The sequence below is a fragment of the Vulpes vulpes genome, chromosome 12, assembly GCF_048418805.1.
Source record: "Vulpes vulpes isolate BD-2025 chromosome 12, VulVul3, whole genome shotgun sequence".
NCBI lineage: Eukaryota > Metazoa > Chordata > Mammalia > Carnivora > Canidae > Vulpes > Vulpes vulpes.
Genome location: NC_132791.1, coordinates 20,453 through 45,962, shown reverse-complemented (window position 1 = coordinate 45,962; position 25,510 = coordinate 20,453). Strand labels below are relative to the sequence as shown.

At 70.0% G+C, this 25,510-nt stretch overlaps 1 protein-coding gene across 1 annotated transcript; it reads right to left on the bottom strand.

Annotated features, from left to right (window-relative positions):
* Positions 1 to 17: 17 nt before the first annotated feature.
* On the bottom strand, positions 18 to 24,822 carry LOC140594816 (uncharacterized; the record flags this gene model as incomplete). Its single annotated transcript, XM_072731759.1, has 14 exons — positions 18 to 247; positions 4,442 to 4,603; positions 4,903 to 5,055; positions 5,326 to 5,425; positions 5,983 to 6,048; positions 6,269 to 6,363; positions 7,032 to 7,152; positions 21,279 to 21,451; positions 21,751 to 21,903; positions 22,174 to 22,273; positions 22,831 to 22,896; positions 23,117 to 23,211; positions 23,880 to 24,000; positions 24,774 to 24,822. Coding segments are annotated over 14 exons (1,684 nt in total), but the record flags the coding sequence as incomplete, so codon positions are not given.
* Positions 24,823 to 25,510: the final 688 nt, after the last annotated feature.

The window sequence follows — 25,510 nt, the reverse complement described above, 5'->3', positions numbered from 1 at the left end:
GGGCCGCGGCACTGACTTCAGCTGCCCACCTGCCTCGGGACGATGCACTTGCCTCGGGGGCGATGCACCTGCAGGTCAGAGGCAGGGTCTGGCCTCCCGCAGAAAGCGCCATGATACTCCTCAAGCCTCCGCGCTGACATCAGGTGCGCACCTGCCTCGGGGGCGATGCACCTGCTTCCAGAGCAATGCACCTGCGGGTCAGAGGCGGGGTCTGCCTCCCACGGGCAGTGCTGTGCTGCCACCAAGCCTGAGGGCGGAATGCGGGTGGGGGCGCTGGGTCCCCTGGGCCGGGAGCTGAGCATCCCACACCCCGGCCTGCAGGGGCCTCCACAGAGGAGCCCCCGGGCCCCGGACCTCCACCGCTTCTACAGACCCTGCATTCACCCTGCCTCCGGCCCAACTTCTGTTTGTTTTTGATCTCAGACAAGTGACTGAGTTTCAACCTTCCAAGTTTTAGGGGCTGCCCTGGGGGAGACCCGTGCTCCTCCCGCCCGGGAGGGTCTCCTCCCACTTCTGGCCTTTGCTGGCCCGGCCCAGGGACGCGGCCCCGTGACCGCACAGGGGTTTGCAGTTTGTGGCCACACAGGGCAGACAGCTGGCCCTAGTCCCGCGGCCCTCGGCCGGGGTCCCCGCTCCTGGGCCTGGGAACCGTTGGCGCCACCGCCCTTGGGACCCCGGGGACCCTGAGCCCACCCTGTCGCTCCAGGGGCCGCCCCCCACTTCGCCTCCCGAGCACCGTCGAGGCCGGCGTGTCCCCCCCTCTAGCAGACTTCTGGAAGTTCTGACTTTGTGCTCTGCTGCTTCTAATAGTGTGCGTAGACCCGTCAGCTGGCTCCCTGCCCCTGTGGGATCCGGGGCTGTGTCTCCCCCAGACCGACTGACTGATTTTCTTTTTAAGATTTTATTTTTCTGTCATCTCTACACCCACATGGGGCTTGAACTCTCCGCCCCAAGAACAAGAGTCGCGTGTTCTTACCAACCACCCCAACCACCCCGAGAGCGGCCAGGCTCCCTTTGATTGATTGACAGGGAGTAACTGAAGCCGACGTGCTGCCTGTGTCGTGTCAGGGCAGAAACTGAGCCCCGGCGTCGAGGTGCGGTGGAGTCATTGGGACCTTGGTCGATGTTAAAGAAAGCGGAGCCTCCCCGGGAGCCCCGGGAGCCCAGGGAGCGGGGCCCACACACGTGACAAGTTGGCCGTTTCCTTGACCAGGAGTCATTGGGCTGGCTGCCGATTTATTTGAGTTGCTGTTCGACGGCGAAGGTCGTTCTAGGATGGGGACACAGCGAGAACGTTCCGGGTTCTTGCGGGTTCGGAGGTAGCTAAAGCTCCCCCGTCGTGGACTCGATGTCCCAGCTGGGTGCAGAGATAGGCGAGCCAGCAAAGAGATGAGAAACATGGCCCTGGGGTGCCTGGCCGGCCTGGTCGGGGGACCTTGATGTCAGGACTGTGAGCTGGAACTCCGTGTTGGGTGTAGAGAGGACATAAACGTAAAACCTTTAACAAACAATAAATGGATGAACTAAGACAGCGTGACGTGGAAGGGGAGTGCTCGCTTCAGGACAAACCTCAGAGCGGACCATGTCTAGCCTGCGACCTGTTCTTGATGGCCCCGCTCGCTCTCCCGGGCCCAGATGACGGGGTCCCCCACGAGGGACGGTCCCGCCCGAGTGGGAGTGGGCCTCCTTCCCCGTAAGGCCCGTGCCTCCCCTCGTTCTGCAGGACAGAAGAGCCGGGAAGGCACGAGCTCGGGGGGATCAGCATAAACCTCGGCGATGGTCCTTCCCGATCCCGGGAGCCAGAGCTCGGCCTCCTTTTGGGACCCGACGTCCTAAAGAAGCCCGTGTGGTCAGTGGCTCGGATGCAGGGCGGAGGCCGACGGAGAATCAGGAAGAGCAAAATGGGGCGGGGGGGAACCAGAAGCTGAAGGAGAGGGGGACAGCTGTCAGCATCGGGAGCCTTCGCGGGGACCCGGCGTCCTTTCCCAGGAGGGGCCCCCCTCTGTAGGGTGCTTCCCGCCGCCCCGCGCTCCCCGTGGGCACCCGCAGGCGCATCCCCGGGCCTCCAGCGCCTCTGCAGCCGTGGTCTGGAGCGTCCTCCGTGTGTCCTACCGGGGACCCCAGCGTCACGTCTGTAACCGTCCGGCTGCTGTCTGACAACAGTCGGGGGATTCCGACGTTTGTTGGGTTTGGGGTGTGTGCCTGTCTGTCGCCGTGCCGCGATCTGATCCTCGGGCCGCGTCGTCCTGACGCCGAAACGGTTGAAGAAGCACCATCATTTCCGGTGCTGGCGCTGGGCGGCTAGCTGGGTTCTCCCGGCCGACCCGGGGCCCCCTCGTGCCGTCCCGTGCCGTCCCGTGCCGTCCCGTGCCGTCCCGTCCCGCCGGGGGGTCAGCTGAGCTGGAAGGTCCGGCTCGGCCACATTCCCGTGGGTGGCAGCGGGTCCCCGCCGAGCGCCGGCCGCTTCTCTTCTCCCCGATGCCTCTCCAGCGGGGAGCCAGACCTCGGGGCCGCCCTGGGGGGAGCTCCTGAGGGGCCGGCTGCCCGTGGGGGGAGCCCTGGGGCTGCCTGTGTGTGTGTGTGTGTGTGGGAGTCGGGGTGGGGACGGGGCCGGGGTCCCTCGGTCCCCTGCGCTGCCTGCCCCCAGGCCGAGCCCCGCGCTCACCCAGCCCCTACTCTCCAGGGCGTGCAGGGTGCCCTCCACACTCTGGTGCGAGGGATCCAGCAGCACCGGGTGTGCACGCTGAGCCCGCCCGGTGAGGGTGGCCCAGGTGTGAGAGCTGCAAGGGCCTGCTGTCCTGACGTCCGCTCCGGGGCCACGCTGACCGCCCCGCGGGCCCTCTGTGCCCCAGGCGCACAGGCCCGGGGCGGGGAGGGGAGGAAGCGCCCCGGAGCCCGGGCAGCCCAGGCCCCCTGGACAGAGGGGGCGCAGACCTCCCAGGGCGCTTAGCACAGACCCTGGTGACCTGAGGCTCCCCGGCTGTCACTCTGTCCCAGGGCCCGTCCTGGCCGCGGGCGCAGGCTGAGTCGCAGTAGAGTCTGCGGGGTCCTGACCCTGGCGTCTGGCCGCCCCGGGAAGGCACGTGGGGACGTCAGCCGTGTGTGCCTGGCGGCGCCCCCGCAGGGGCTGGTCGGGGCCTGGGCGGCGCCCCCTCCTCCTCTCTGGGGGTGTCTCCGCACCCCGTGCACAGAGCTCCGGGAGACGCAGAAACGAGCCGGCCGTGCCCTCTCACACAACAACACTTTATTGAACTTGCAACAGCAAACAGGGGCTCAGAGCCGAGGGTGCGCGCCTTCCCCTGGGAGACCTTCCTGTCCTTAGAGGAAAGCGGGAATCCCACGGGGGTGCGGGTGCTGGAGTCGTCCCCCGCCTGGGAGCCTGTGCGGACTCGACTCCGGGTGGGGGCGCGTGTCCTGAGGTCGGGGCGGTGAGAGGCGGTTCTGGGGGCGGCAGGGCTGACGTGGACCTGCGGCCCATGGGCTCCTGCGCTGGGTCCCCGCAGGGCAGCTGGACCCCGGCCTCGGGCCCCCTGGGGCCGGGTGACTGACTGCTGGAGCCCCAGCGCGTGGAGGAGCCTGCCTCCTCGTGTGGGTGTGGGTGGGGGTGGGGGTGGGGGTGTGGGTGGGGCCCACGGGCCTGCCCCCGCTGCCCTGCCCTGGGGTGTCCCGGGATCCCCAGGGCTGCCCTAGGTCAGCGACCTGGGTCTGTGGGGCACGCCCAGGGCCCAGGAGGCCACATCCTGCTGTGAGAGGGCTCGCTCGGCCCGGGGCCAGAACGCAGGCCTGGCCAGGGCCCCGGGGCGCTGGATCCCATTAGCGCTGGGCCTGGGGCAGGCGCTCGAGTCGCCCCTGCCCCCACAGAGCCCGGGGCCAGGCCAGCCCAGGTCCCTCTGGGTCAGGGGCTGGTGTCCCGTGCGGGCGGTGCCGCCCTCCGGGAGGCACAGCGAGACGAGGCAGGGCACGGTGACGGCGGGCCGGAGCCTCCGGGCCCCCGCCCTCACCGCCACGCTCTGCCCCCGAGGCCCGCGAGCATCGAGCTGCCCCGTGGACGCGGGGGGCAGAGGGTCCCGGGCCTGTGCGGGGCCTCGGGGCAGCGGGCTCAGCGCCGCCCTGGCTCTGCCCTGGCTGTGCCCGTCACTGCCCAGCGAGGGGCACGAGCTGCAGTGGCCGCGGGGCAGGAAGGGTGTCCTGGGCCCGACAGCGTCATCCCTAGGGGGCTGGGGGGACCGCGTGATGGGAGTCCCGGGGGTGCTCCAGGGCCCGGTCCGTCGCGGGGCCTCTGGGGTGGCCCAGGCAGGTGCCAAATGGAAGGAGACCCCGTTTTCGGTCTTGAAGCCCGCCGTGTCCCGGGGCCGCCTGCCTGCACCGCCTTGTTGCCCCGGGAGGGTGGGGAGGGAGTTCCACCGCCGGGGCTGGGGGGCAAGTTGGACGATGGCCTGGCCGGGAGGGGGTCCGGGCGGCTCAGGCCGGGCGGCTGGGCCCGGGAAGGCCGGCTCCTCCACCCTGGGCGGTGGCTCAGAGGCCGGAGAAGGGAGGAGAGGCCCGGGCGCCGGGGACACTGGCTCCAGGCCCAGGGGCCTCGTGGGGAACTCCTCAGGTCCCGCTGGAAAGAGGCCGACGGGGTCAGCGTCTCCAGCAGGCTGTGTGTCCCCCGCTGGGGGCCCCGGGGGTCCTCACGGCTCCCGCGTGACCCCCCCCCCCCGGCCTGACCCTGTGCTCAGCCCCCCACACTGCTGCCCGGGCCCTGCAGTGGGTACCCGCCCGCCCAGCCCTGGCCTGGGGTCCCCGAGGCTGGAGCAGAAGAGGAGAGCCCCAGAGATGAGGACGGGGGCCCCGGGGGCTCTGTCCCCTGTGGGCGGCCCCAGCAGGCCGAGTCGGGAGGGGCCGGGGCCCTGAGCCCACCTGGCGGGGGCAGGTCGCACCGCATCCTGCGGAGCTGGGTCATGGAGGCCCGAAGGTGTCTCAGCACGGCCTCGTCCTCCAGGGCCCAGGGCTGGGCCAGAGAGTCCTGGAGGAACTCCCGGAGCCCTTCCAGGGGCAGCTTCAGGAGGCGCTCTGGGCGGTGGGCGAGAGTCAGACCCAGAGGGCCCCGCCCTGGGGCCCCCGGGGCCCCCAGGCCAGCGGCTGGGGTCCCGCTGTGCCCAGGAGCGCCGCGGGCAGTGCGCTGGCCGGGGTGGCCCCTGCCCGCTGCTCCACTCGGGGAGCCCCGCTGCACCCGCCTGCCCCGCCGTCCCCCCGCCCCAGGTCTGGGTGCTGCTCAGAGCCCAGGGTCACCGCCCCTGCCCCCCGCCCCCGGCACACCTGGGCTCCCGGGGGCTCACTTACTCCTGTGCACCTTGAGGATGGTATAGGCCATGGCCGTGAGCACCCTCTCCCCATCCAACACGTAGGCATCCCACAGCTTCAGGGTGAGCGAGAAGGGGGTCTAGGGGGACGGCGGGGTGGGAGGAGCGGCCTGAGCAGGGCCCCTGGGGGGCTCGGCTGGGGCTAGGCTAGGCCTGCCATCTGGCCCCCGGCTGCCTGCAACGAGGCCCCGCAGCGCCCCCCCCCCCGCCCCCCGCCCCCCGCCTCCCCGTCCGTGCCCTCCTCCCAGGGAGATCAGGGACTCCCGGCCGCTCCGGGTTCCGACCCCGGCCAGCACCTCCCGCACCCCTGGGGGCACAGACTCTGCCCGCACTTGACGACAGACACCACGCCTCGAGAGGACCCCAGGCTGGCCGCCCGATGGGCCGAGGGCCCGTCCACACCCCGGGCTGACCCGGCCTCCCCCGGGGGAGCTGAGGCAGAGACGGGCCGCCCCCCGGGACCTCGTCCAGGGACCCTCTGGGCTTCTCCAGGACGGGCTGGGCTGCGAGCCTCAGCCTCAGCCTCAGGACCCCGGGGTCGGGCCTGGCTCGTCTGGAGGGTGGGGCTGAGCTGGGCCCTCCCCGGGGGCAGGGGGCAGGTCCGGGAGCGGGGGTCCCGGGGGGGGGGGGGCCTCACCCGGCCGAGGAAGCACTGGAGAAACCATTTGGGGCTGTAGATGCCGGTGGACATCTGCTCCTCGTCCTGGCGGGAGGGCAGGGGGTGCTCAGGCCCCACGCCGCGGCCCCTGGAGCCGGGTGGACGCGCTCCCCGCGGCCCAGCCCAGCCCCGAGGGCGCCCCCGGGCCCCAGGGGGAGGAACGTGACCCCAACTCTGGGCAGCTCGGAGGGAGGGCCATGCCCCCCACCCCCTGCCCCGGGCTCCGGGGACGGAGCCTCAGGAGCTCCCACTCGCCCCCACTCGCCATGTGCTTCCTCAGGTCCGGGAGAGCTCTTTGGAGGACCCGCTCGTGATGTCTCTGGAACCTGAGGAGCTTCGGGAAGCCCGGGACGAAGAAGCCTGAGAAGGCCCCAGGCCCCCACGGTCAGGGCCTCCTCCTGCACCAGGCGGGGTGGGGGGTGTCGGGGCAGGGGCCTCCCCGCCACGCCCTGACCCCCGTGTGCCCACCGCCCTCGGAGCCCTGGCTGGATCCGCTCTTCCCAGAGGGCAGGGCCTGCCTCCCAGGCCGGGGGCGCGGGGCCCGGGGACCCTCGTCCTCACAGAGACCCCGCGGGGCGTGGGCTGGGGGCTGAGGACCGGGCCCGGCTGACCCAGCACCCTCTCTCCTGCGGGGGCCGCCGCGGGGACAGGCGGGTCCCCAGCCCCGAGGGGCAGCGGCTGCAGGCCAAGGGGAGGGTGATGGGCGTGCACGGCCCTCTGCTGTGGGGCTTGGGAGTGAGGCTGGGGGCCCCCGGGAGGGGGAGACGCTGCCCCCTGGGCCCCGTGTGGCCGTGGGCTGGCAGGGGGGCCTGGGGGACAAGCCGGCAGCCCGGCGGGAGGCTGGGGGAGCAACGGGAGTGCGTGCCTGGCCTGCAGACGGTGGGGCGGGTGGCCGTGGCTCCGGGACCCCGAGGCCACCGGGGAGGCGGGGCCCTTGCCCGTGGGGGGGCGAGCTGGGGGGTCCCCGCCTGCCCCCCGGTGCAGCAGCCTGCAGGGAGGCCCTCCTGAGCTCCCCGGCGGGCCCCTACCGTGCATGGAGTGCCGGTCGCCCACCATCAGCTGGGCCAGCGCCCAGAAGGCGTCCTCCTCGGGCAGGAACATGAGGAGGACGGCCGCGATCTCGCTCATGCCCTGGCAGTAGCCCACCTCCTGCAAGAGCCAGAGCCCCACGGAGGGCGTGCGCCCCGAGGCCCCCTCTGAGCCCTCCCCGCGGGCGTCAGGCTCCCCCGGCTCCCTCCCAGCCCGGGCTCCCGGAGGGGGCTCCCAGAGGGCGGGGGAGCAGGTGAGGGCCACCCGGACCAGCTGGGGCGCGAGCACCCCGGGCCCCGCTACCGAGCCCTGCGGCCGCCGTGCCAGGACCCCCGTCCTCAGGCCAGCAGGAGGGGCCTCCGTGAGCTGTGCCAGGCTGTAGGGGACCCGCCAGGTCTGGAGACCCCCCAGAGGGCAGGTCGGCGGGGGGGTGGGGGGGCCTGACTGTGGCCCCTGGCAGGTCCCACGAGGGGAGCTGGGCCAGGACACCCCGCGGGGCCGGGGAGCGTGTGAGCTGGGGTCCTCGGGGACCCTTCTGGAATGCGCCGTGGAAGGGGGCGGCCTCCTGGGCGCCTCGGCCTCGTTCCCTTCGGGGGAGTGGGAGCCTTCCCCGCCCGGGCTCTCGTCGGTAGTGCCGTCTGTCAGGGTCCAGACCCGAGCTCTAGGACGGCCGCGGTGCACGCGGGGGCCCCGGGCAGCCCCGGCCCTCGGGCACGCAGGCCCTGCCTCCCCTGGGAGGTCTGCACCCCGCCCCCTGCCCGTCCCGGAGGAGAGAGACCCTCCCCGGCATCTCGGGGGCCGTGGAGCCGGGGCCATAACTGTGAGTCCCGCTGGTCACCACCACTCAGGACAAGGCCGCCCGCGGGGCAGGAGGCGGGGGCAGGGACACTCACCGTGTCGTACAGCGAGTAGGCTGCCAGTACGCAGAACAGGGCTCGCTGCCTAGGAGGGGGGACAGCGGGGGGCTCTGCTCAGTCAGCCCCCGCCCAGCGAGGCCGCCGAGGTGCCGACACCGGCCCCGCAGGCCCCGCGGCCCGCAGGGCCCCTCCGCGGGGGCCGATCTCCGGGGTCAGGTCTGCGCACGGGGACAGGCGGCGACCTCACACGTGCAGCGTGCCGGGGGTTCAGTGCACCCTGGGGTGTCCGACGCCTCCGAGCGGCTCCCGCCGTGGGGTGTGCAGCTCCGGGCTCCCCCAGCGCCGCCAGCGCCCCGGGCCTCCAGCCCTGGAGCGGCCCCCCCCCCCACACGCCCCCATGGGAGCCAGCGCTCCCCCTGCCCCGGTCCCCGCAGCCCCTGACGCCTCTCCTCCGCTGCCCTGGCCCGGCCCGGCCCCGTGTCCCGGGAACACCACCAGCCCCACGTGACCCCTGCCCCGAGCCCACGCAGCCGGGGCATCCGTGGCCCTGAGCGCACCCCCAGGTCTTCCCAGGTGTCCCTGGGCTGGACTCTGTGGGGGGCACCCCGGGCCCGCCCATCCCAGAGCATCTCGGGGCTCCAGGTCTGAGCCAACGTGAGGAGAGCAGGGAACGTCGTGCAGGTGTGACCCCGATACAGGCTGCGAACCCCTGGGGTCACTATCTGAGCACGGGGGGGTACGGGGTGCGGCCCCCTCAGCGCTGCCAGGAGCCGCCCGATGCCCCCCCGCACGGCGGCCTGAGTCTGCACCCCGGCTCCGCGGCCCCCGGGCCCGGGCTGCTGGAGGCCGGCTCCCCCCGGGCCGGGGGTCACAGGTCAGCCTGACCCGGCCGCGCTCTGAGGGCCGCGGGGGCCCCGGGGGGCAGCAGGTTCCCTGCAGGGAGGAGCACCGAGTTCTCGTGGGGAGACGGTCCGAGCGGCCCGCCCGGGAAGCCCAGCCACCCATGCCTGGCGTATCCCCAGCCCCGCCCCTGGCGCCCCTGCAGGTCACCCCTGGGGTCCCGGGCTCCCACACACCCCGCCCGCTGCACACACAGGTAGCTGCACCCTATGCTCCACCCACCTGCAAGCCCCTGTCGGGGGGCTCCCTGCCTTCCCCACCTCCCCGCGGCCCCTGGGGACTCTGCGGGACACCCGGGCTTCTGACGGGAGCAGGCCGTCCAGAGAACCCCAAGGTGGCCGGGGAGGCTGAGCATGTCCCACAGGGGGCAGCTGCACCGCGTCCTCGTGGGGGTGGGGTGGGGGTGGGGGCGGGACCGATAGTGTAGGGGTGGGGGTCTGGGGTTGTGGGGGATGGTGTGGGGGGTGATGCAGGGGGATGGCGTGGGGGCGGTGGGTGAGGGGATGGGGTGGGGGGCTGCGGACACAGGGCACCCCCTTCTCTAAGGTGCACACGGAGACGTCTACAGATAAAGGCGACCCCAGTCTGGGGTTTGCTGTGACCCCTGCCCCTGCCCCTGGGGCCCCGTGTGCTCCGCGCAGGGCCTGCCTGGACCGGGGCGGCGCCTGGGGGGGGGGGCGGGGGCGTCATGCCGTGTGTGCTCACCAAGTGCAAATTGTCTAAAACAAAATGCCCAGAATTCAGAAGTACATAAAGCACCGGAGGGTGGGTGTCACCCTGACCTGTCCGACCCTCGTCGGGTCCACGTGTCCCGGTCCAGCCGCGGCCATGCACCCTGGCCCCAGGTCCCCTTCGTGCCCCCCACGCCCCCACCCCGGCCCCCTGCTCTTCACGGGGCCGCCCCTCACCCCCTTGGGGTTCAGCTCAGACGGTGACCCCTGGAGGCCCCGTCCTGCGGCCTCCCCATCCCCGAGACCCTGGGGTTGGGGGCACGGGGGTCATCCCCAGCACCCTACCACGTGGCAGTGTGTTGTTTGCTGCCGTCGCTCCCCCCGGCCTCGGAGACCCCGTGTCCCCAGCACAGAAGCCCCCGGGCCTCTCCCAGGCCGGGCCCCCGACCCCCGAACCCCGCTGGCCCAGCAGCCTCACCCGACCCCGTAGCGGTCCCAGAACATGGTGTGACTGCGGAACGTGCGGTTGACGTCCAGGTCGATCTGCACGATGTCCCGGGAGGAGACCAGGGCCGCCTCCTTCATTGCCTGCGGGGAGACCCCGGGAGGAGGAGCCGGCGTCAGGGACACAGACCCCGACCTGTCAGCAGCTGCCGTCCTGGGCAGGGAGCCCCGGGGCCACCACAGGAGTGTGTCCTGCAGGAACCTCCACCCTTCCCCTGGGAGGCCGGGGACGGCGGGAGTGCCCACCGTGCCCGCGGGGCCTGCGTGAGGGCCTGTGCCCAGCTGTCGTGGGCGGGGAGGGGACTGAGGGTCAGCCCTGGACAGGGAGGGGACGTGGAGGATCAGCCCGGGTGGGGAGGGGACACGGGAGTTCAGCCCCGGGTGGGGAGGGGTCACGGAGGGTCAGCCCTGGGCAGGGAGGGGACCGAGGGTCCACGGGGAGTAGACGGGTCGGGTCCCACCTGGTATTTCCCGGCATTGCTGGCCTTAACCTGGTCGACGTTCAGCAATCGCAGCCACACCTGTCCCCGCACCTGGGGCGGGACCCCCTTGTACACCCGGCGTCGCAGCTGCGGGGAGGAAGGCAGTGCTGGTGAGAGGGGCCCAGGGCGGCCCCTTGGAGCCCAGGGAACACGAGGCATCTAGAAGGTTCCGGCGTCGGCTCCAGGGTGTCTGCAGAGAGGCTGGGTCTCCCTGGATCTGGGCCCCCCCCAACCCCCCCCCGTCCCCCGCGAGGAGCAGGGACCCTGGCCCCGACCTGACGCTCCCCCACCGCCGTCCCGGGGCCTGGGGAGGGAGGCCCGGGCTCCCAGCAGACTCTCCCCAGGCAGGGGGCTCCCCCGAGGACGGGGCAGGAGGACACTGAGGGCGGCCCCCCAGCCCCGTCAGGACGGAGAGCCCTCGGGGGCACCCAGCGCCCCACCTTCTCGCTGGGGAGGTAGTGGTCCCATCGCTTGAGCATTTTTATCCATTTGTCCGCGCGCCGGGTCTCCTGGCGGAGTTTCTGGGAGAGGACAGGCGGGGGCCGCAGGTGAGGCTCCCGCCGCGGGAGGTGGGCGCTCGGGCCGCGTCCAGTGCCCCGCGGGACCCGGAGGAGCCAGGAAGGCACAGGGCCCCCCGCGGACCGCGGCTCCGGGTCTCGGGTGCGTTCCCGGCGGCCCGTGCAGCGCTGGGACGGGGGACTGGGGAGACGCCCGGGGATGTCCTGGGGGACGCGGTGCAGACAGCTGGCCCCAGCTCCCCCCCACGTCCTGCCCGGGGCCCAGGACGGGCTCTCACCTTGGCCTCGCGGGGGCTGGGGTCAGGCAGCTCCCTGTCCCTGGAAGGCAGGAGACGCAGAGCCCTGAGGCCCCGGCCCCACAGCCACACACACACACACACACACACACCCCGTCTGCACCCAGCGTCCTGGGGAGGGCAGGGCTCCCCCGGGGAGGGCAGGGGCTGCCAGCGGCCTGAGGGCGGGCGGGGGCGGCGTCTGGGGGGTCTGAGGAGGGTGTTTGCCGGTGGTGGGCTGGGCGGGGACCCCTCGGCGCCCCCAGGGGGTGACCTGCCCCCCTCCTCGATGGACCAGCCCGAGAGCTGTCAGCGTGGCCCGGGTGCCCCGTGACCGTCCCGCTGAGGTCCCCCCGCCTCCCCAGGGCCTGACTGCCCAGCGTCCAGCCGGCCTCCCCCTGCCCCCTGGCCGTCCCCCTGCTGTCCCCGGGCTCCCCTCTCTGCTGTCCCCTCTGCCACCCTGGCCCATTTCACCTCCCGTCCTGTCGGAGCCCCTGAGCACGACCACCCCTGAGCCATCCCAGCAGACACTGGGCCGTGAGCAGGGCCGAGGGGGCCCCACCTGGGGTCTCCAGCGTCCGTCAGGTTCTCGTGGGGCTGTTGACCCATCAGCCTCGTCCCCTGCGACCTAGGCCACTGGGCTGTCCCCTCCCTCCTTCCCGCCCAGGGCAGCCCCCTCCTCCTCTTGCCTCCTCCTGCCTGGTCGGGGCCTCCCTCTGCGGCCCCCCCCCCCCCTCCCTGCGCTGGCCTGGTCCCCGGCATCCACCTGCAGCCCCGCAAAAGCCTTCGGGTGTGGGCGAGAGCACCCCTGCGGACTCGGCCCAGACCAGGCCGTCCCCCTACGGAGAGCACGCCCCGGCCCCAGAGCCCCTCACGGGCGGGATCCCCTGCTGAAGGGACTGGACACCCCACCCCACCACCACCCCCGGATGCAGCAGGCTGACACCTGGGCCTGCCCAAAGCAGGCGTGGGGGCCCCTCCTCTGAGTGTCCAGGGGCCTCCCCCGGGCCCAGCTCCCTTCCTGCCCACGTCCCGGGTCGGCCTCCGGGGTGTCTCAGCTGCAACCCAGCGCAGACATGGCCCTCAGAGGGCTCCAGGGGACCAGGTCCCGACCTGGGGGCGGGGGGGTCAGCCTCCAGAGAGGTGTTCCTGCAAAGGCCACCCGCCCTGGGATGGATGAGGGGTGTCCAGGGGACTCACTGCAGAAAGCCCTGGTGGTCGGCGACCTTGCACAGTGACAGGTCCTGCGGAGACCCTGCTTGGGGCGCCTGCAACAGAGGGGGGCTCCGTGGTGGGGACCGATCAGAGCAGGGGAGTGGGGACAGAGACAGGAGGGAGCAGAAGGGCTCCTCCCTCCCCTGGATCCTGAGGGAGCGCCGACCCTCTGAGATTGGCCGGGCGCCAGAGTGGGCGCAGCCTGGCAGCCTCACCTGCTTCTGTCTATCAGTGACGATCCCCCCCTGGGCCTCACCCGGACCCGGCGACTGTGGTCCCCACCTGGGCCTCACTTGACCTGGTGACTCTGATCCCTACCTGGCCCTCACCCAGGCCTGGTGACTCTAGTCCCCAACTGGGCTTCACCCAGGTGACTCTGGTCTCCACCTGAGCCTCATGTGGATCTGCGACTGTGGTCCCCACCTTGGCCTCACCTGAACCTGGTGACTCTGGTCCCCACCTGGGCTCACCTGGACCTGGTAGCTGTGGTCTTCATCTGGACCTGGTGACTCTGGTCCCCACCCGGGCCTCACCTGTACCTGGTGCCTGGGCTCCTCCGCTACCAATGACGAGGATCCAGGATGGACCCTTAGTTGCTACTGACACCGGGACCATCCCCAGGGTCTCACTTGTTCCTGGTGACTGTGGTCCTTGCCTGGGCTGACCTGGCTCATCCTTGGCTCTGATCCCGTCTTGAGCCTCACCTGCTCTTGCAGGTACGGTCCCCCCTGTCGTGGGTGTGTAGTGTCTATGGTCCCTTCTGGGCCTCACCTGATGGTACTGGGCCACGATATTGGCCCTTTGCAAGGCCAGCAGGGTCTCCGGGTCCTCCTGCATCGTGCTGCAATCCAAACACATCCAAGGATGACGGCGCGTGAGAACCTTCCGAGGACACATGCGTCCGGGTGCTCCCCGTGGGCGGGCGCCCCTCTGTCTGACCGGAGCCGGAGACAACCCCGTAGCCCCGAGGGGCACAGGCATCACACACGGGCCCTCGCTGCCTGTCTGTCTGTCCGTCGCCCACCGACAGTCCACCTTCCCAGCCACTGTCCCAGGGCACGCCGTCACGCTGGGGTCACAGAGCGCTCCCACCCCGGTATCAGGAGCACACGGGCGGGGGACCCAGGGGCTCCGGGGAACTGCCCACCTGATGCTCGGGGGTGACGTCTCCCAGCCCGGGGCCGGCGCAGAGATGGTGGTGGGTGGGCCGGCCAGCGAGTGTCCCTGCGGGCTTGGGGGGGCGGGGGGGCGGGAATGGAAGGTTTCTCCGAGATTCCACAAGCACACGACCAAGGGGAGAAAGCGACGGACTGGACTTCATCAAAACTAAAACCTGATGCCAGCAAGAGTGCGACCGAACTCCCCACCCTGAGGGCAGCGATGTGTGAATAGCCTGAGGGGGGCCCTGGGGGAGCACGAGGGACTCCACGTTCTTTGGAGCCTGAAGAGCAAGCCTGCTCACGGGCCAGGGGGACCCAGCGGGCGCAGGGCGGGATGGGGGGGTGACAGTCACCCCTGTCGGGGTCCATGCGTCTAGGACAGGCTGGAAAGGTCATGGCTTGGGTGCCTGCACAGCAGAGGGCTTACAGGGGAGCGGGGGTCCCGGGGGAGCTGCCTGAGTTCCGACTGCAGCCTCCTTCCCTGGACGGGGGGCAGCAGGGTGGCCGCTCTCACCCCGTGGGGCTGTGGAAGGGCTGTGGGAGCTGCTCACGGTCATCGCATGGGGGTCGGGGTGTTGTGGACCCCAGCGCGGGAGGCCTGTGCCCCCACGCGGATCCACAGGCCCCACTGTGGCCCGCGGGGATCAGGGATCAGCTGCCACTCACCTGTGACCTGTCGCTGTGTGGGCGCCTCCTCTTTATGCACTGGGGTACTGGGGAGTGTGGGAGGGTGGGGGTACTGGGGAGAGTGGGAGGGTGGGGGTACTGGGGAGAGTGGGAGGGTGGGGGTACTGGGGAGAGTGGGAGTAGCGGGGTACTGGGGAGAGTGGGAGGGTGGGGGTACTGGGGAGAGTGGGAGGGTGGGGGTACTGGGGAGAGTGGGAGTAGCGGGGTACTGGGGAGAGTGGGAGGGTGGGGGTACTGAGGAGAGACGAGTCCTGGGCTACTGGGGAGAGCAGGAGAGTCGGGTCGCTGCGAGCCAGATCCGGAGCACCGGTGCCTCCGAAGGTCTGCGGACGCAGAGTGGGCACCAGGCAGCGGTGGAACCCGGGGGCACCACAGTTCCGCCCAGAGCGGGGTCCCGCATCATCACTGTGGGCAGGCGGGGTCCAATCAGCACTCAGCCCTCACCCTGGTGGCCGAGGGTCCCGGGGGAGGGTCCTGTCCCCACGCCGGGCGGGAAGGCGATGCAGGCAGCCTCCCGCATCCTCAGTTCCCATCCTCGGGCCCTGCAGGCCTCCCGCCCTTCAAGGCAGACTGGGGGTCACAGATGCCCCCCCCCCCGCCCCCCAGGGTTCACAGCGTGGGGTTGCAGTTAGGAGCATTTGAGGGGCTCCTGGGTGCTTCCGTCCGTCGGTTCCACGTCGACTCTTGAGTTTGGCTCAAGCCAGGATCTCCAGGTTGTGGCGTGGAGCCTCGGGTGGGGCTCGGTCTCCGGTGGGTGAGGAGTCCGCTCCAGGTTCCCCCTGTCCCTCCGCCCCTGCCCCCCGCACCGTCTCCCAAGTACATCTTCTAAACATTAACATGAAGACACGTGAGCATCTGGATCCCCTCTGCAGAGGCGCCTTCGTGTGCGTCACGACCGTGTAAATGCCTTTCACGGACCCACCGGGATTCCCACCGGAAACCCCTTTTCCTTGGTATCTATTGAAGTGCCGTCGACACCCAAGGGGACAGTAGTTTCAGGGCTACAGCTGGCGACTTGACAATTCTGTGCCTCGCTCAGCTCTCCCCGCGAGAAGCGGCGTCACCGTCTGTCCCCGTACCGAGTTGTCCCCACGGTCCTGACTCTATTGCCAGGCCGTACTCTCTAAATTTCCGGGATTCCTTTATTTAGAACCACACGCTTGTAGCTTTCCCTATTTGTTCATCCACGTTGCCCACCTGCCCCCCGCGGCCCCTCCGATCACTCAGCACGATCCATCCCGTTAACCAGAGAAAGGACATGGGGCGGCCCGGGGCGGAGGGGGGCGGCGGGGCTCAGCGCTTCAGCGCCTGCCTTCCCTTCGGCCCAGGGCGTGATCCTGGAGTCCCGGGATCGAGTCCCACATCGGGCTCCCTGCACGGAGCCTTCTTCTCCCTCTGCCCGTGTCTCTGCCTCTCTCTCTCTCTCTCTCTCTCTCGTCTCTCGGTGTCTCTCAAGGATATATAAATAAAATCTTTAAAAAAACAACAAAAACAAAGAGAAAGGAGACGATCCCCTCAAGAGTCGCAGAAAACGCATTTGACAGAACAAAGCATGAAAAGCACAGGGGGTTTTAGGAAAGGTCTGTCAACAGAGGAGAGGCCGCGTAGGAAGGCCCGCAGCTGACGTCATCCCCGAGGGTGACGACCTGAAATCGTCTCCCCCGAGAGCAGGAACAAGCCACGGAGGTGCCCTCTCAGCGCTGGGAGTCCCACGTAGTCAACAGACGGGAAACAGCCGTGTGGGGGTCGCGTCCACGCCCACAGGGGCCCGGCCTCCTCAGGACCCGCGGGGAGGCTTCCGGGTCAGGGTCAGGGTCAGGGTCAGGGTCAGGGTTAGGGTTAGGGTTAGGGTTGGCATATTGTGCTTAGCATAATACTCTTTCTAGGCTTTAATACTTCTTTAAATGTTTCATAGAATTCACTCATGAAGCCATCTGGTCGTGGACTTCTGCGTTTTGGGAATTTTTTTTCTATTACTCAACAGCTTCGCTGAGAATTGGTCTATTCAAATTTTCTATTTCTCTATGTGTCAGTTTTGGTAGGTTATATATTTTCTAGGAATTTAGCCACACACAAAAGTAAAATCAAAAACTAGAAATTTCATTCTTTGGCTTGTGTCTATCCAGTTTTTCCAACACCATTTGTAGATTTTTTTCCCCACTGGATATTCTTTCCAGCTTTATCAAGGATTAAACGACGACATAGTTGTGGGTTCATTTCTGGGAGGTCTGCTCTGTTCTCTTGGTCTGTGTGTCCGTTGTCGTGCCAGGACCGTACTGTCTTCATCACAACAGTTTTGTGACATAACTGGAAATCTAGCGATGTGAAGCTTCCTACTTGGCTTTTCTTTTGCAAGGCTGCTTCGCCTGTCTGGGGTCTTTTGAGGTTCCATGCAAAGTTGAAGATCATTTATCTTAGCTCTGTGAGAAATGCTGGGGGCATTTTGATAGGGTTTATAGGAATGTCTGGGCTGCTCTCGGTTGTGAAGACACTTCTTACCCTTTCAGTCCACGAGTGTGGAGTGTCTCTTCCCGTTTCTTTGTGTCATCGATTTCTTTCCATCATCGTCTTCAGAGTAAGTTTTTATAGCTGTTTCCTTAGGTTTTTTCTTAAGTATAATACTATTTTTTGTTTCATTTTAAGTTTATTTTTATTAATGTCTTAGTTTCTCTTTTTCTTACCTTCTTACTGAGGTATAGGAATGCAACAGAATTCTGTGCATTAATTATGTATCCTGTGACTTTACTGAATTCATTTACCGGTTCTAACATTTTTTTTGTTTGTTCATTTTTGTAGTTTTCTATATATAGTGTCATGGTGTCCATTTCTTGTAGGTTGTCCTATTGGCATATAGTTTCTGATGTGCCATCAAGCCCTCTTGTCTCCACCGTTTCTGTCTGTCAGAACCCTGCGTTCACCCTGCCTGTGTCCGAGTTTTGTTTTGTTTTGTTTTTTTTCTTTTTATCTCGGACAAGTGACTGAGTTTCAAACCTCCAAGTTTTAGGGGCTGCCCTGGGGGAGACCCGTGCTCCTCCCGCCCGGGAGGGTCTCCTCCCACTTCTGGCCTTTGCTGGCCCGGCCCAGGGACGCGGCCCCGTGACCGCACAGGGGTTTGCAGTTTGTGGCCACACAGGGCAGACAGCTGGCCCTAGTCCCGCGGCCCTCGGCCGGGGTCCCCGCTCCTGGGCCTGGGAACCGTTGGCGCCACCGCCCTTGGGACCCCGGGGACCCTGAGCCCACCCTGTCGCTCCAGGGGCCGCCCCCCACTTCGCCTCCCGAGCACCGTCGAGGCCGGCGTGTCCCCCCCTCTAGCAGACTTCTGGAAGTTCTGACTTTGTGCTCTGCTGCTTCTAATAGTGTGCGTAGACCCGTCAGCTGGCTCCCTGCCCCTGTGGGATCCGGGGCTGTGTCTCCCCCAGACCGACTGACTGATTTTCTTTTTAAGATTTTATTTTTCTGTCATCTCTACACCCACATGGGGCTTGAACTCTCCGCCCCAAGAACAAGAGTCGCGTGTTCTTACCAACCACCCCAACCACCCCGAGAGCGGCCAGGCTCCCTTTGATTGATTGACAGGGAGTAACTGAAGCCGACGTGCTGCCTGTGTCGTGTCAGGGCAGAAACTGAGCCCCGGCGTCGAGGTGCGGTGGAGTCATTGGGACCTTGGTCGATGTTAAAGAAAGCGGAGCCTCCCCGGGAGCCCCGGGAGCCCAGGGAGCGGGGCCCACACACGTGACAAGTTGGCCGTTTCCTTGACCAGGAGTCATTGGGCTGGCTGCCGATTTATTTGAGTTGCTGTTCGACGGCGAAGGTCGTTCTAGGATGGGGACACAGCGAGAACGTTCCGGGTTCTTGCGGGTTCGGAGGTAGCTAAAGCTCCCCCGTCGTGGACTCGATGTCCCAGCTGGGTGCAGAGATAGGCGAGCCAGCAAAGAGATGAGAAACATGGCCCTGGGGTGCCTGGCCGGCCTGGTCGGGGGACCTTGATGTCAGGACTGTGAGCTGGAACTCCGTGTTGGGTGTAGAGAGGACATAAACGTAAAACCTTTAACAAACAATAAATGGATGAACTAAGACAGCGTGACGTGGAAGGGGAGTGCTCGCTTCAGGACAAACCTCAGAGCGGACCATGTCTAGCCTGCGACCTGTTCTTGATGGCCCCGCTCGCTCTCCCGGGCCCAGATGACGGGGTCCCCCACGAGGGACGGTCCCGCCCGAGTGGGAGTGGGCCTCCTTCCCCGTAAGGCCCGTGCCTCCCCTCGTTCTGCAGGACAGAAGAGCCGGGAAGGCACGAGCTCGGGGGGATCAGCATAAACCTCGGCGATGGTCCTTCCCGATCCCGGGAGCCAGAGCTCGGCCTCCTTTTGGGACCCGACGTCCTAAAGAAGCCCGTGTGGTCAGTGGCTCGGATGCAGGGCGGAGGCCGACGGAGAATCAGGAAGAGCAAAATGGGGCGGGGGGGAACCAGAAGCTGAAGGAGAGGGGGACAGCTGTCAGCATCGGGAGCCTTCGCGGGGACCCGGCGTCCTTTCCCAGGAGGGGCCCCCCTCTGTAGGGTGCTTCCCGCCGCCCCGCGCTCCCCGTGGGCACCCGCAGGCGCATCCCCGGGCCTCCAGCGCCTCTGCAGCCGTGGTCTGGAGCGTCCTCCGTGTGTCCTACCGGGGACCCCAGCGTCACGTCTGTAACCGTCCGGCTGCTGTCTGACAACAGTCGGGGGATTCCGACGTTTGTTGGGTTTGGGGTGTGTGCCTGTCTGTCGCCGTGCCGCGATCTGATCCTCGGGCCGCGTCGTCCTGACGCCGAAACGGTTGAAGAAGCACCATCATTTCCGGTGCTGGCGCTGGGCGGCTAGCTGGGTTCTCCCGGCCGACCCGGGGCCCCCTCGTGCCGTCCCGTGCCGTCCCGTGCCGTCCCGTGCCGTCCCGTCCCGCCGGGGGGTCAGCTGAGCTGGAAGGTCCGGCTCGGCCACATTCCCGTGGGTGGCAGCGGGTCCCCGCCGAGCGCCGGCCGCTTCTCTTCTCCCCGATGCCTCTCCAGCGGGGAGCCAGACCTCGGGGCCGCCCTGGGGGGAGCTCCTGAGGGGCCGGCTGCCCGTGGGGGGAGCCCTGGGGCTGCCTGTGTGTGTGTGTGTGTGTGGGAGTCGGGGTGGGGACGGGGCCGGGGTCCCTCGGTCCCCTGCGCTGCCTGCCCCCAGGCCGAGCCCCGCGCTCACCCAGCCCCTACTCTCCAGGGCGTGCAGGGTGCCCTCCACACTCTGGTGCGAGGGATCCAGCAGCACCGGGTGTGCACGCTGAGCCCGCCCGGTGAGGGTGGCCCAGGTGTGAGAGCTGCAAGGGCCTGCTGTCCTGACGTCCGCTCCGGGGCCACGCTGACCGCCCCGCGGGCCCTCTGTGCCCCAGGCGCACAGGCCCGGGGCGGGGAGGGGAGGAAGCGCCCCGGAGCCCGGGCAGCCCAGGCCCCCTGGACAGAGGGGGCGCAGACCTCCCAGGGCGCTTAGCACAGACCCTGGTGACCTGAGGCTCCCCGGCTGTCACTCTGTCCCAGGGCCCGTCCTGGCCGCGGGCGCAGGCTGAGTCGCAGTAGAGTCTGCGGGGTCCTGACCCTGGCGTCTGGCCGCCCCGGGAAGGCACGTGGGGACGTCAGCCGTGTGTGCCTGGCGGCGCCCCCGCAGGGGCTGGTCGGGGCCTGGGCGGCGCCCCCTCCTCCTCTCTGGGGGTGTCTCCGCACCCCGTGCACAGAGCTCCGGGAGACGCAGAAACGAGCCGGCCGTGCCCTCTCACACAACAACACTTTATTGAACTTGCAACAGCAAACAGGGGCTCAGAGCCGAGGGTGCGCGCCTTCCCCTGGGAGACCTTCCTGTCCTTAGAGGAAAGCGGGAATCCCACGGGGGTGCGGGTGCTGGAGTCGTCCCCCGCCTGGGAGCCTGTGCGGACTCGACTCCGGGTGGGGGCGCGTGTCCTGAGGTCGGGGCGGTGAGAGGCGGTTCTGGGGGCGGCAGGGCTGACGTGGACCTGCGGCCCATGGGCTCCTGCGCTGGGTCCCCGCAGGGCAGCTGGACCCCGGCCTCGGGCCCCCTGGGGCCGGGTGACTGACTGCTGGAGCCCCAGCGCGTGGAGGAGCCTGCCTCCTCGTGTGGGTGTGGGTGGGGGTGGGGGTGGGGGTGTGGGTGGGGCCCACGGGCCTGCCCCCGCTGCCCTGCCCTGGGGTGTCCCGGGATCCCCAGGGCTGCCCTAGGTCAGCGACCTGGGTCTGTGGGGCACGCCCAGGGCCCAGGAGGCCACATCCTGCTGTGAGAGGGCTCGCTCGGCCCGGGGCCAGAACGCAGGCCTGGCCAGGGCCCCGGGGCGCTGGATCCCATTAGCGCTGGGCCTGGGGCAGGCGCTCGAGTCGCCCCTGCCCCCACAGAGCCCGGGGCCAGGCCAGCCCAGGTCCCTCTGGGTCAGGGGCTGGTGTCCCGTGCGGGCGGTGCCGCCCTCCGGGAGGCACAGCGAGACGAGGCAGGGCACGGTGACGGCGGGCCGGAGCCTCCGGGCCCCCGCCCTCACCGCCACGCTCTGCCCCCGAGGCCCGCGAGCATCGAGCTGCCCCGTGGACGCGGGGGGCAGAGGGTCCCGGGCCTGTGCGGGGCCTCGGGGCAGCGGGCTCAGCGCCGCCCTGGCTCTGCCCTGGCTGTGCCCGTCACTGCCCAGCGAGGGGCACGAGCTGCAGTGGCCGCGGGGCAGGAAGGGTGTCCTGGGCCCGACAGCGTCATCCCTAGGGGGCTGGGGGGACCGCGTGATGGGAGTCCCGGGGGTGCTCCAGGGCCCGGTCCGTCGCGGGGCCTCTGGGGTGGCCCAGGCAGGTGCCAAATGGAAGGAGACCCCGTTTTCGGTCTTGAAGCCCGCCGTGTCCCGGGGCCGCCTGCCTGCACCGCCTTGTTGCCCCGGGAGGGTGGGGAGGGAGTTCCACCGCCGGGGCTGGGGGGCAAGTTGGACGATGGCCTGGCCGGGAGGGGGTCCGGGCGGCTCAGGCCGGGCGGCTGGGCCCGGGAAGGCCGGCTCCTCCACCCTGGGCGGTGGCTCAGAGGCCGGAGAAGGGAGGAGAGGCCCGGGCGCCGGGGACACTGGCTCCAGGCCCAGGGGCCTCGTGGGGAACTCCTCAGGTCCCGCTGGAAAGAGGCCGACGGGGTCAGCGTCTCCAGCAGGCTGTGTGTCCCCCGCTGGGGGCCCCGGGGGTCCTCACGGCTCCCGCGTGACCCCCCCCCCCCGGCCTGACCCTGTGCTCAGCCCCCCACACTGCTGCCCGGGCCCTGCAGTGGGTACCCGCCCGCCCAGCCCTGGCCTGGGGTCCCCGAGGCTGGAGCAGAAGAGGAGAGCCCCAGAGATGAGGACGGGGGCCCCGGGGGCTCTGTCCCCTGTGGGCGGCCCCAGCAGGCCGAGTCGGGAGGGGCCGGGGCCCTGAGCCCACCTGGCGGGGGCAGGTCGCACCGCATCCTGCGGAGCTGGGTCATGGAGGCCCGAAGGTGTCTCAGCACGGCCTCGTCCTCCAGGGCCCAGGGCTGGGCCAGAGAGTCCTGGAGGAACTCCCGGAGCCCTTCCAGGGGCAGCTTCAGGAGGCGCTCTGGGCGGTGGGCGAGAGTCAGACCCAGAGGGCCCCGCCCTGGGGCCCCCGGGGCCCCCAGGCCAGCGGCTGGGGTCCCGCTGTGCCCAGGAGCGCCGCGGGCAGTGCGCTGGCCGGGGTGGCCCCTGCCCGCTGCTCCACTCGGGGAGCCCCGCTGCACCCGCCTGCCCCGCCGTCCCCCCGCCCCAGGTCTGGGTGCTGCTCAGAGCCCAGGGTCACCGCCCCTGCCCCCCGCCCCCGGCACACCTGGGCTCCCGGGGGCTCACTTACTCCTGTGCACCTTGAGGATGGTATAGGCCATGGCCGTGAGCACCCTCTCCCCATCCAACACGTAGGCATCCCACAGCTTCAGGGTGAGCGAGAAGGGGGTCTAGGGGGACGGCGGGGTGGGAGGAGCGGCCTGAGCAGGGCCCCTGGGGGGCTCGGCTGGGGCTAGGCTAGGCCTGCCATCTGGCCCCCGGCTGCCTGCAACGAGGCCCCGCAGCGCCCCCCCCCCCGCCCCCCGCCCCCCGCCTCCCCGTCCGTGCCCTCCTCCCAGGGAGATCAGGGACTCCCGGCCGCTCCGGGTTCCGACCCCGGCCAGCACCTCCCGCACCCCTGGGGGCACAGACTCTGCCCGCACTTGACGACAGACACCACGCCTCGAGAGGACCCCAGGCTGGCCGCCCGATGGGCCGAGGGCCCGTCCACACCCCGGGCTGACCCGGCCTCCCCCGGGGGAGCTGAGGCAGAGACGGGCCGCCCCCCGGGACCTCGTCCAGGGACCCTCTGGGCTTCTCCAGGACGGGCTGGGCTGCGAGCCTCAGCCTCAGCCTCAGGACCCCGGGGTCGGGCCTGGCTCGTCTGGAGGGTGGGGCTGAGCTGGGCCCTCCCCGGGGGCAGGGGGCAGGTCCGGGAGCGGGGGTCCCGGGGGGGGGGGGGCCTCACCCGGCCGAGGAAGCACTGGAGAAACCATTTGGGGCTGTAGATGCCGGTGGACATCTGCTCCTCGTCCTGGCGGGAGGGCAGGGGGTGCTCAGGCCCCACGCCGCGGCCCCTGGAGCCGGGTGGACGCGCTCCCCGCGGCCCAGCCCAGCCCCGAGGGCGCCCCCGGGCCCCAGGGGGAGGAACGTGACCCCAACTCTGGGCAGCTCGGAGGGAGGGCCATGCCCCCCACCCCCTGCCCCGGGCTCCGGGGACGGAGCCTCAGGAGCTCCCACTCGCCCCCACTCGCCATGTGCTTCCTCAGGTCCGGGAGAGCTCTTTGGAGGACCCGCTCGTGATGTCTCTGGAACCTGAGGAGCTTCGGGAAGCCCGGGACGAAGAAGCCTGAGAAGGCCCCAGGCCCCCACGGTCAGGGCCTCCTCCTGCACCAGGCGGGGTGGGGGGTGTCGGGGCAGGGGCCTCCCCGCCACGCCCTGACCCCCGTGTGCCCACCGCCCTCGGAGCCCTGGCTGGATCCGCTCTTCCCAGAGGGCAGGGCCTGCCTCCCAGGCCGGGGGCGCGGGGCCCGGGGACCCTCGTCCTCACAGAGACCCCGCGGGGCGTGGGCTGGGGGCTGAGGACCGGGCCCGGCTGACCCAGCACCCTCTCTCCTGCGGGGGCCGCCGCGGGGACAGGCGGGTCCCCAGCCCCGAGGGGCAGCGGCTGCAGGCCAAGGGGAGGGTGATGGGCGTGCACGGCCCTCTGCTGTGGGGCTTGGGAGTGAGGCTGGGGGCCCCCGGGAGGGGGAGACGCTGCCCCCTGGGCCCCGTGTGGCCGTGGGCTGGCAGGGGGGCCTGGGGGACAAGCCGGCAGCCCGGCGGGAGGCTGGGGGAGCAACGGGAGTGCGTGCCTGGCCTGCAGACGGTGGGGCGGGTGGCCGTGGCTCCGGGACCCCGAGGCCACCGGGGAGGCGGGGCCCTTGCCCGTGGGGGGGCGAGCTGGGGGGTCCCCGCCTGCCCCCCGGTGCAGCAGCCTGCAGGGAGGCCCTCCTGAGCTCCCCGGCGGGCCCCTACCGTGCATGGAGTGCCGGTCGCCCACCATCAGCTGGGCCAGCGCCCAGAAGGCGTCCTCCTCGGGCAGGAACATGAGGAGGACGGCCGCGATCTCGCTCATGCCCTGGCAGTAGCCCACCTCCTGCAAGAGCCAGAGCCCCACGGAGGGCGTGCGCCCCGAGGCCCCCTCTGAGCCCTCCCCGCGGGCGTCAGGCTCCCCCGGCTCCCTCCCAGCCCGGGCTCCCGGAGGGGGCTCCCAGAGGGCGGGGGAGCAGGTGAGGGCCACCCGGACCAGCTGGGGCGCGAGCACCCCGGGCCCCGCTACCGAGCCCTGCGGCCGCCGTGCCAGGACCCCCGTCCTCAGGCCAGCAGGAGGGGCCTCCGTGAGCTGTGCCAGGCTGTAGGGGACCCGCCAGGTCTGGAGACCCCCCAGAGGGCAGGTCGGCGGGGGGGTGGGGGGGCCTGACTGTGGCCCCTGGCAGGTCCCACGAGGGGAGCTGGGCCAGGACACCCCGCGGGGCCGGGGAGCGTGTGAGCTGGGGTCCTCGGGGACCCTTCTGGAATGCGCCGTGGAAGGGGGCGGCCTCCTGGGCGCCTCGGCCTCGTTCCCTTCGGGGGAGTGGGAGCCTTCCCCGCCCGGGCTCTCGTCGGTAGTGCCGTCTGTCAGGGTCCAGACCCGAGCTCTAGGACGGCCGCGGTGCACGCGGGGGCCCCGGGCAGCCCCGGCCCTCGGGCACGCAGGCCCTGCCTCCCCTGGGAGGTCTGCACCCCGCCCCCTGCCCGTCCCGGAGGAGAGAGACCCTCCCCGGCATCTCGGGGGCCGTGGAGCCGGGGCCATAACTGTGAGTCCCGCTGGTCACCACCACTCAGGACAAGGCCGCCCGCGGGGCAGGAGGCGGGGGCAGGGACACTCACCGTGTCGTACAGCGAGTAGGCTGCCAGTACGCAGAACAGGGCTCGCTGCCTAGGAGGGGGGACAGCGGGGGGCTCTGCTCAGTCAGCCCCCGCCCAGCGAGGCCGCCGAGGTGCCGACACCGGCCCCGCAGGCCCCGCGGCCCGCAGGGCCCCTCCGCGGGGGCCGATCTCCGGGGTCAGGTCTGCGCACGGGGACAGGCGGCGACCTCACACGTGCAGCGTGCCGGGGGTTCAGTGCACCCTGGGGTGTCCGACGCCTCCGAGCGGCTCCCGCCGTGGGGTGTGCAGCTCCGGGCTCCCCCAGCGCCGCCAGCGCCCCGGGCCTCCAGCCCTGGAGCGGCCCCCCCCCCCACACGCCCCCATGGGAGCCAGCGCTCCCCCTGCCCCGGTCCCCGCAGCCCCTGACGCCTCTCCTCCGCTGCCCTGGCCCGGCCCGGCCCCGTGTCCCGGGAACACCACCAGCCCCACGTGACCCCTGCCCCGAGCCCACGCAGCCGGGGCATCCGTGGCCCTGAGCGCACCCCCAGGTCTTCCCAGGTGTCCCTGGGCTGGACTCTGTGGGGGGCACCCCGGGCCCGCCCATCCCAGAGCATCTCGGGGCTCCAGGTCTGAGCCAACGTGAGGAGAGCAGGGAACGTCGTGCAGGTGTGACCCCGATACAGGCTGCGAACCCCTGGGGTCACTATCTGAGCACGGGGGGGTACGGGGTGCGGCCCCCTCAGCGCTGCCAGGAGCCG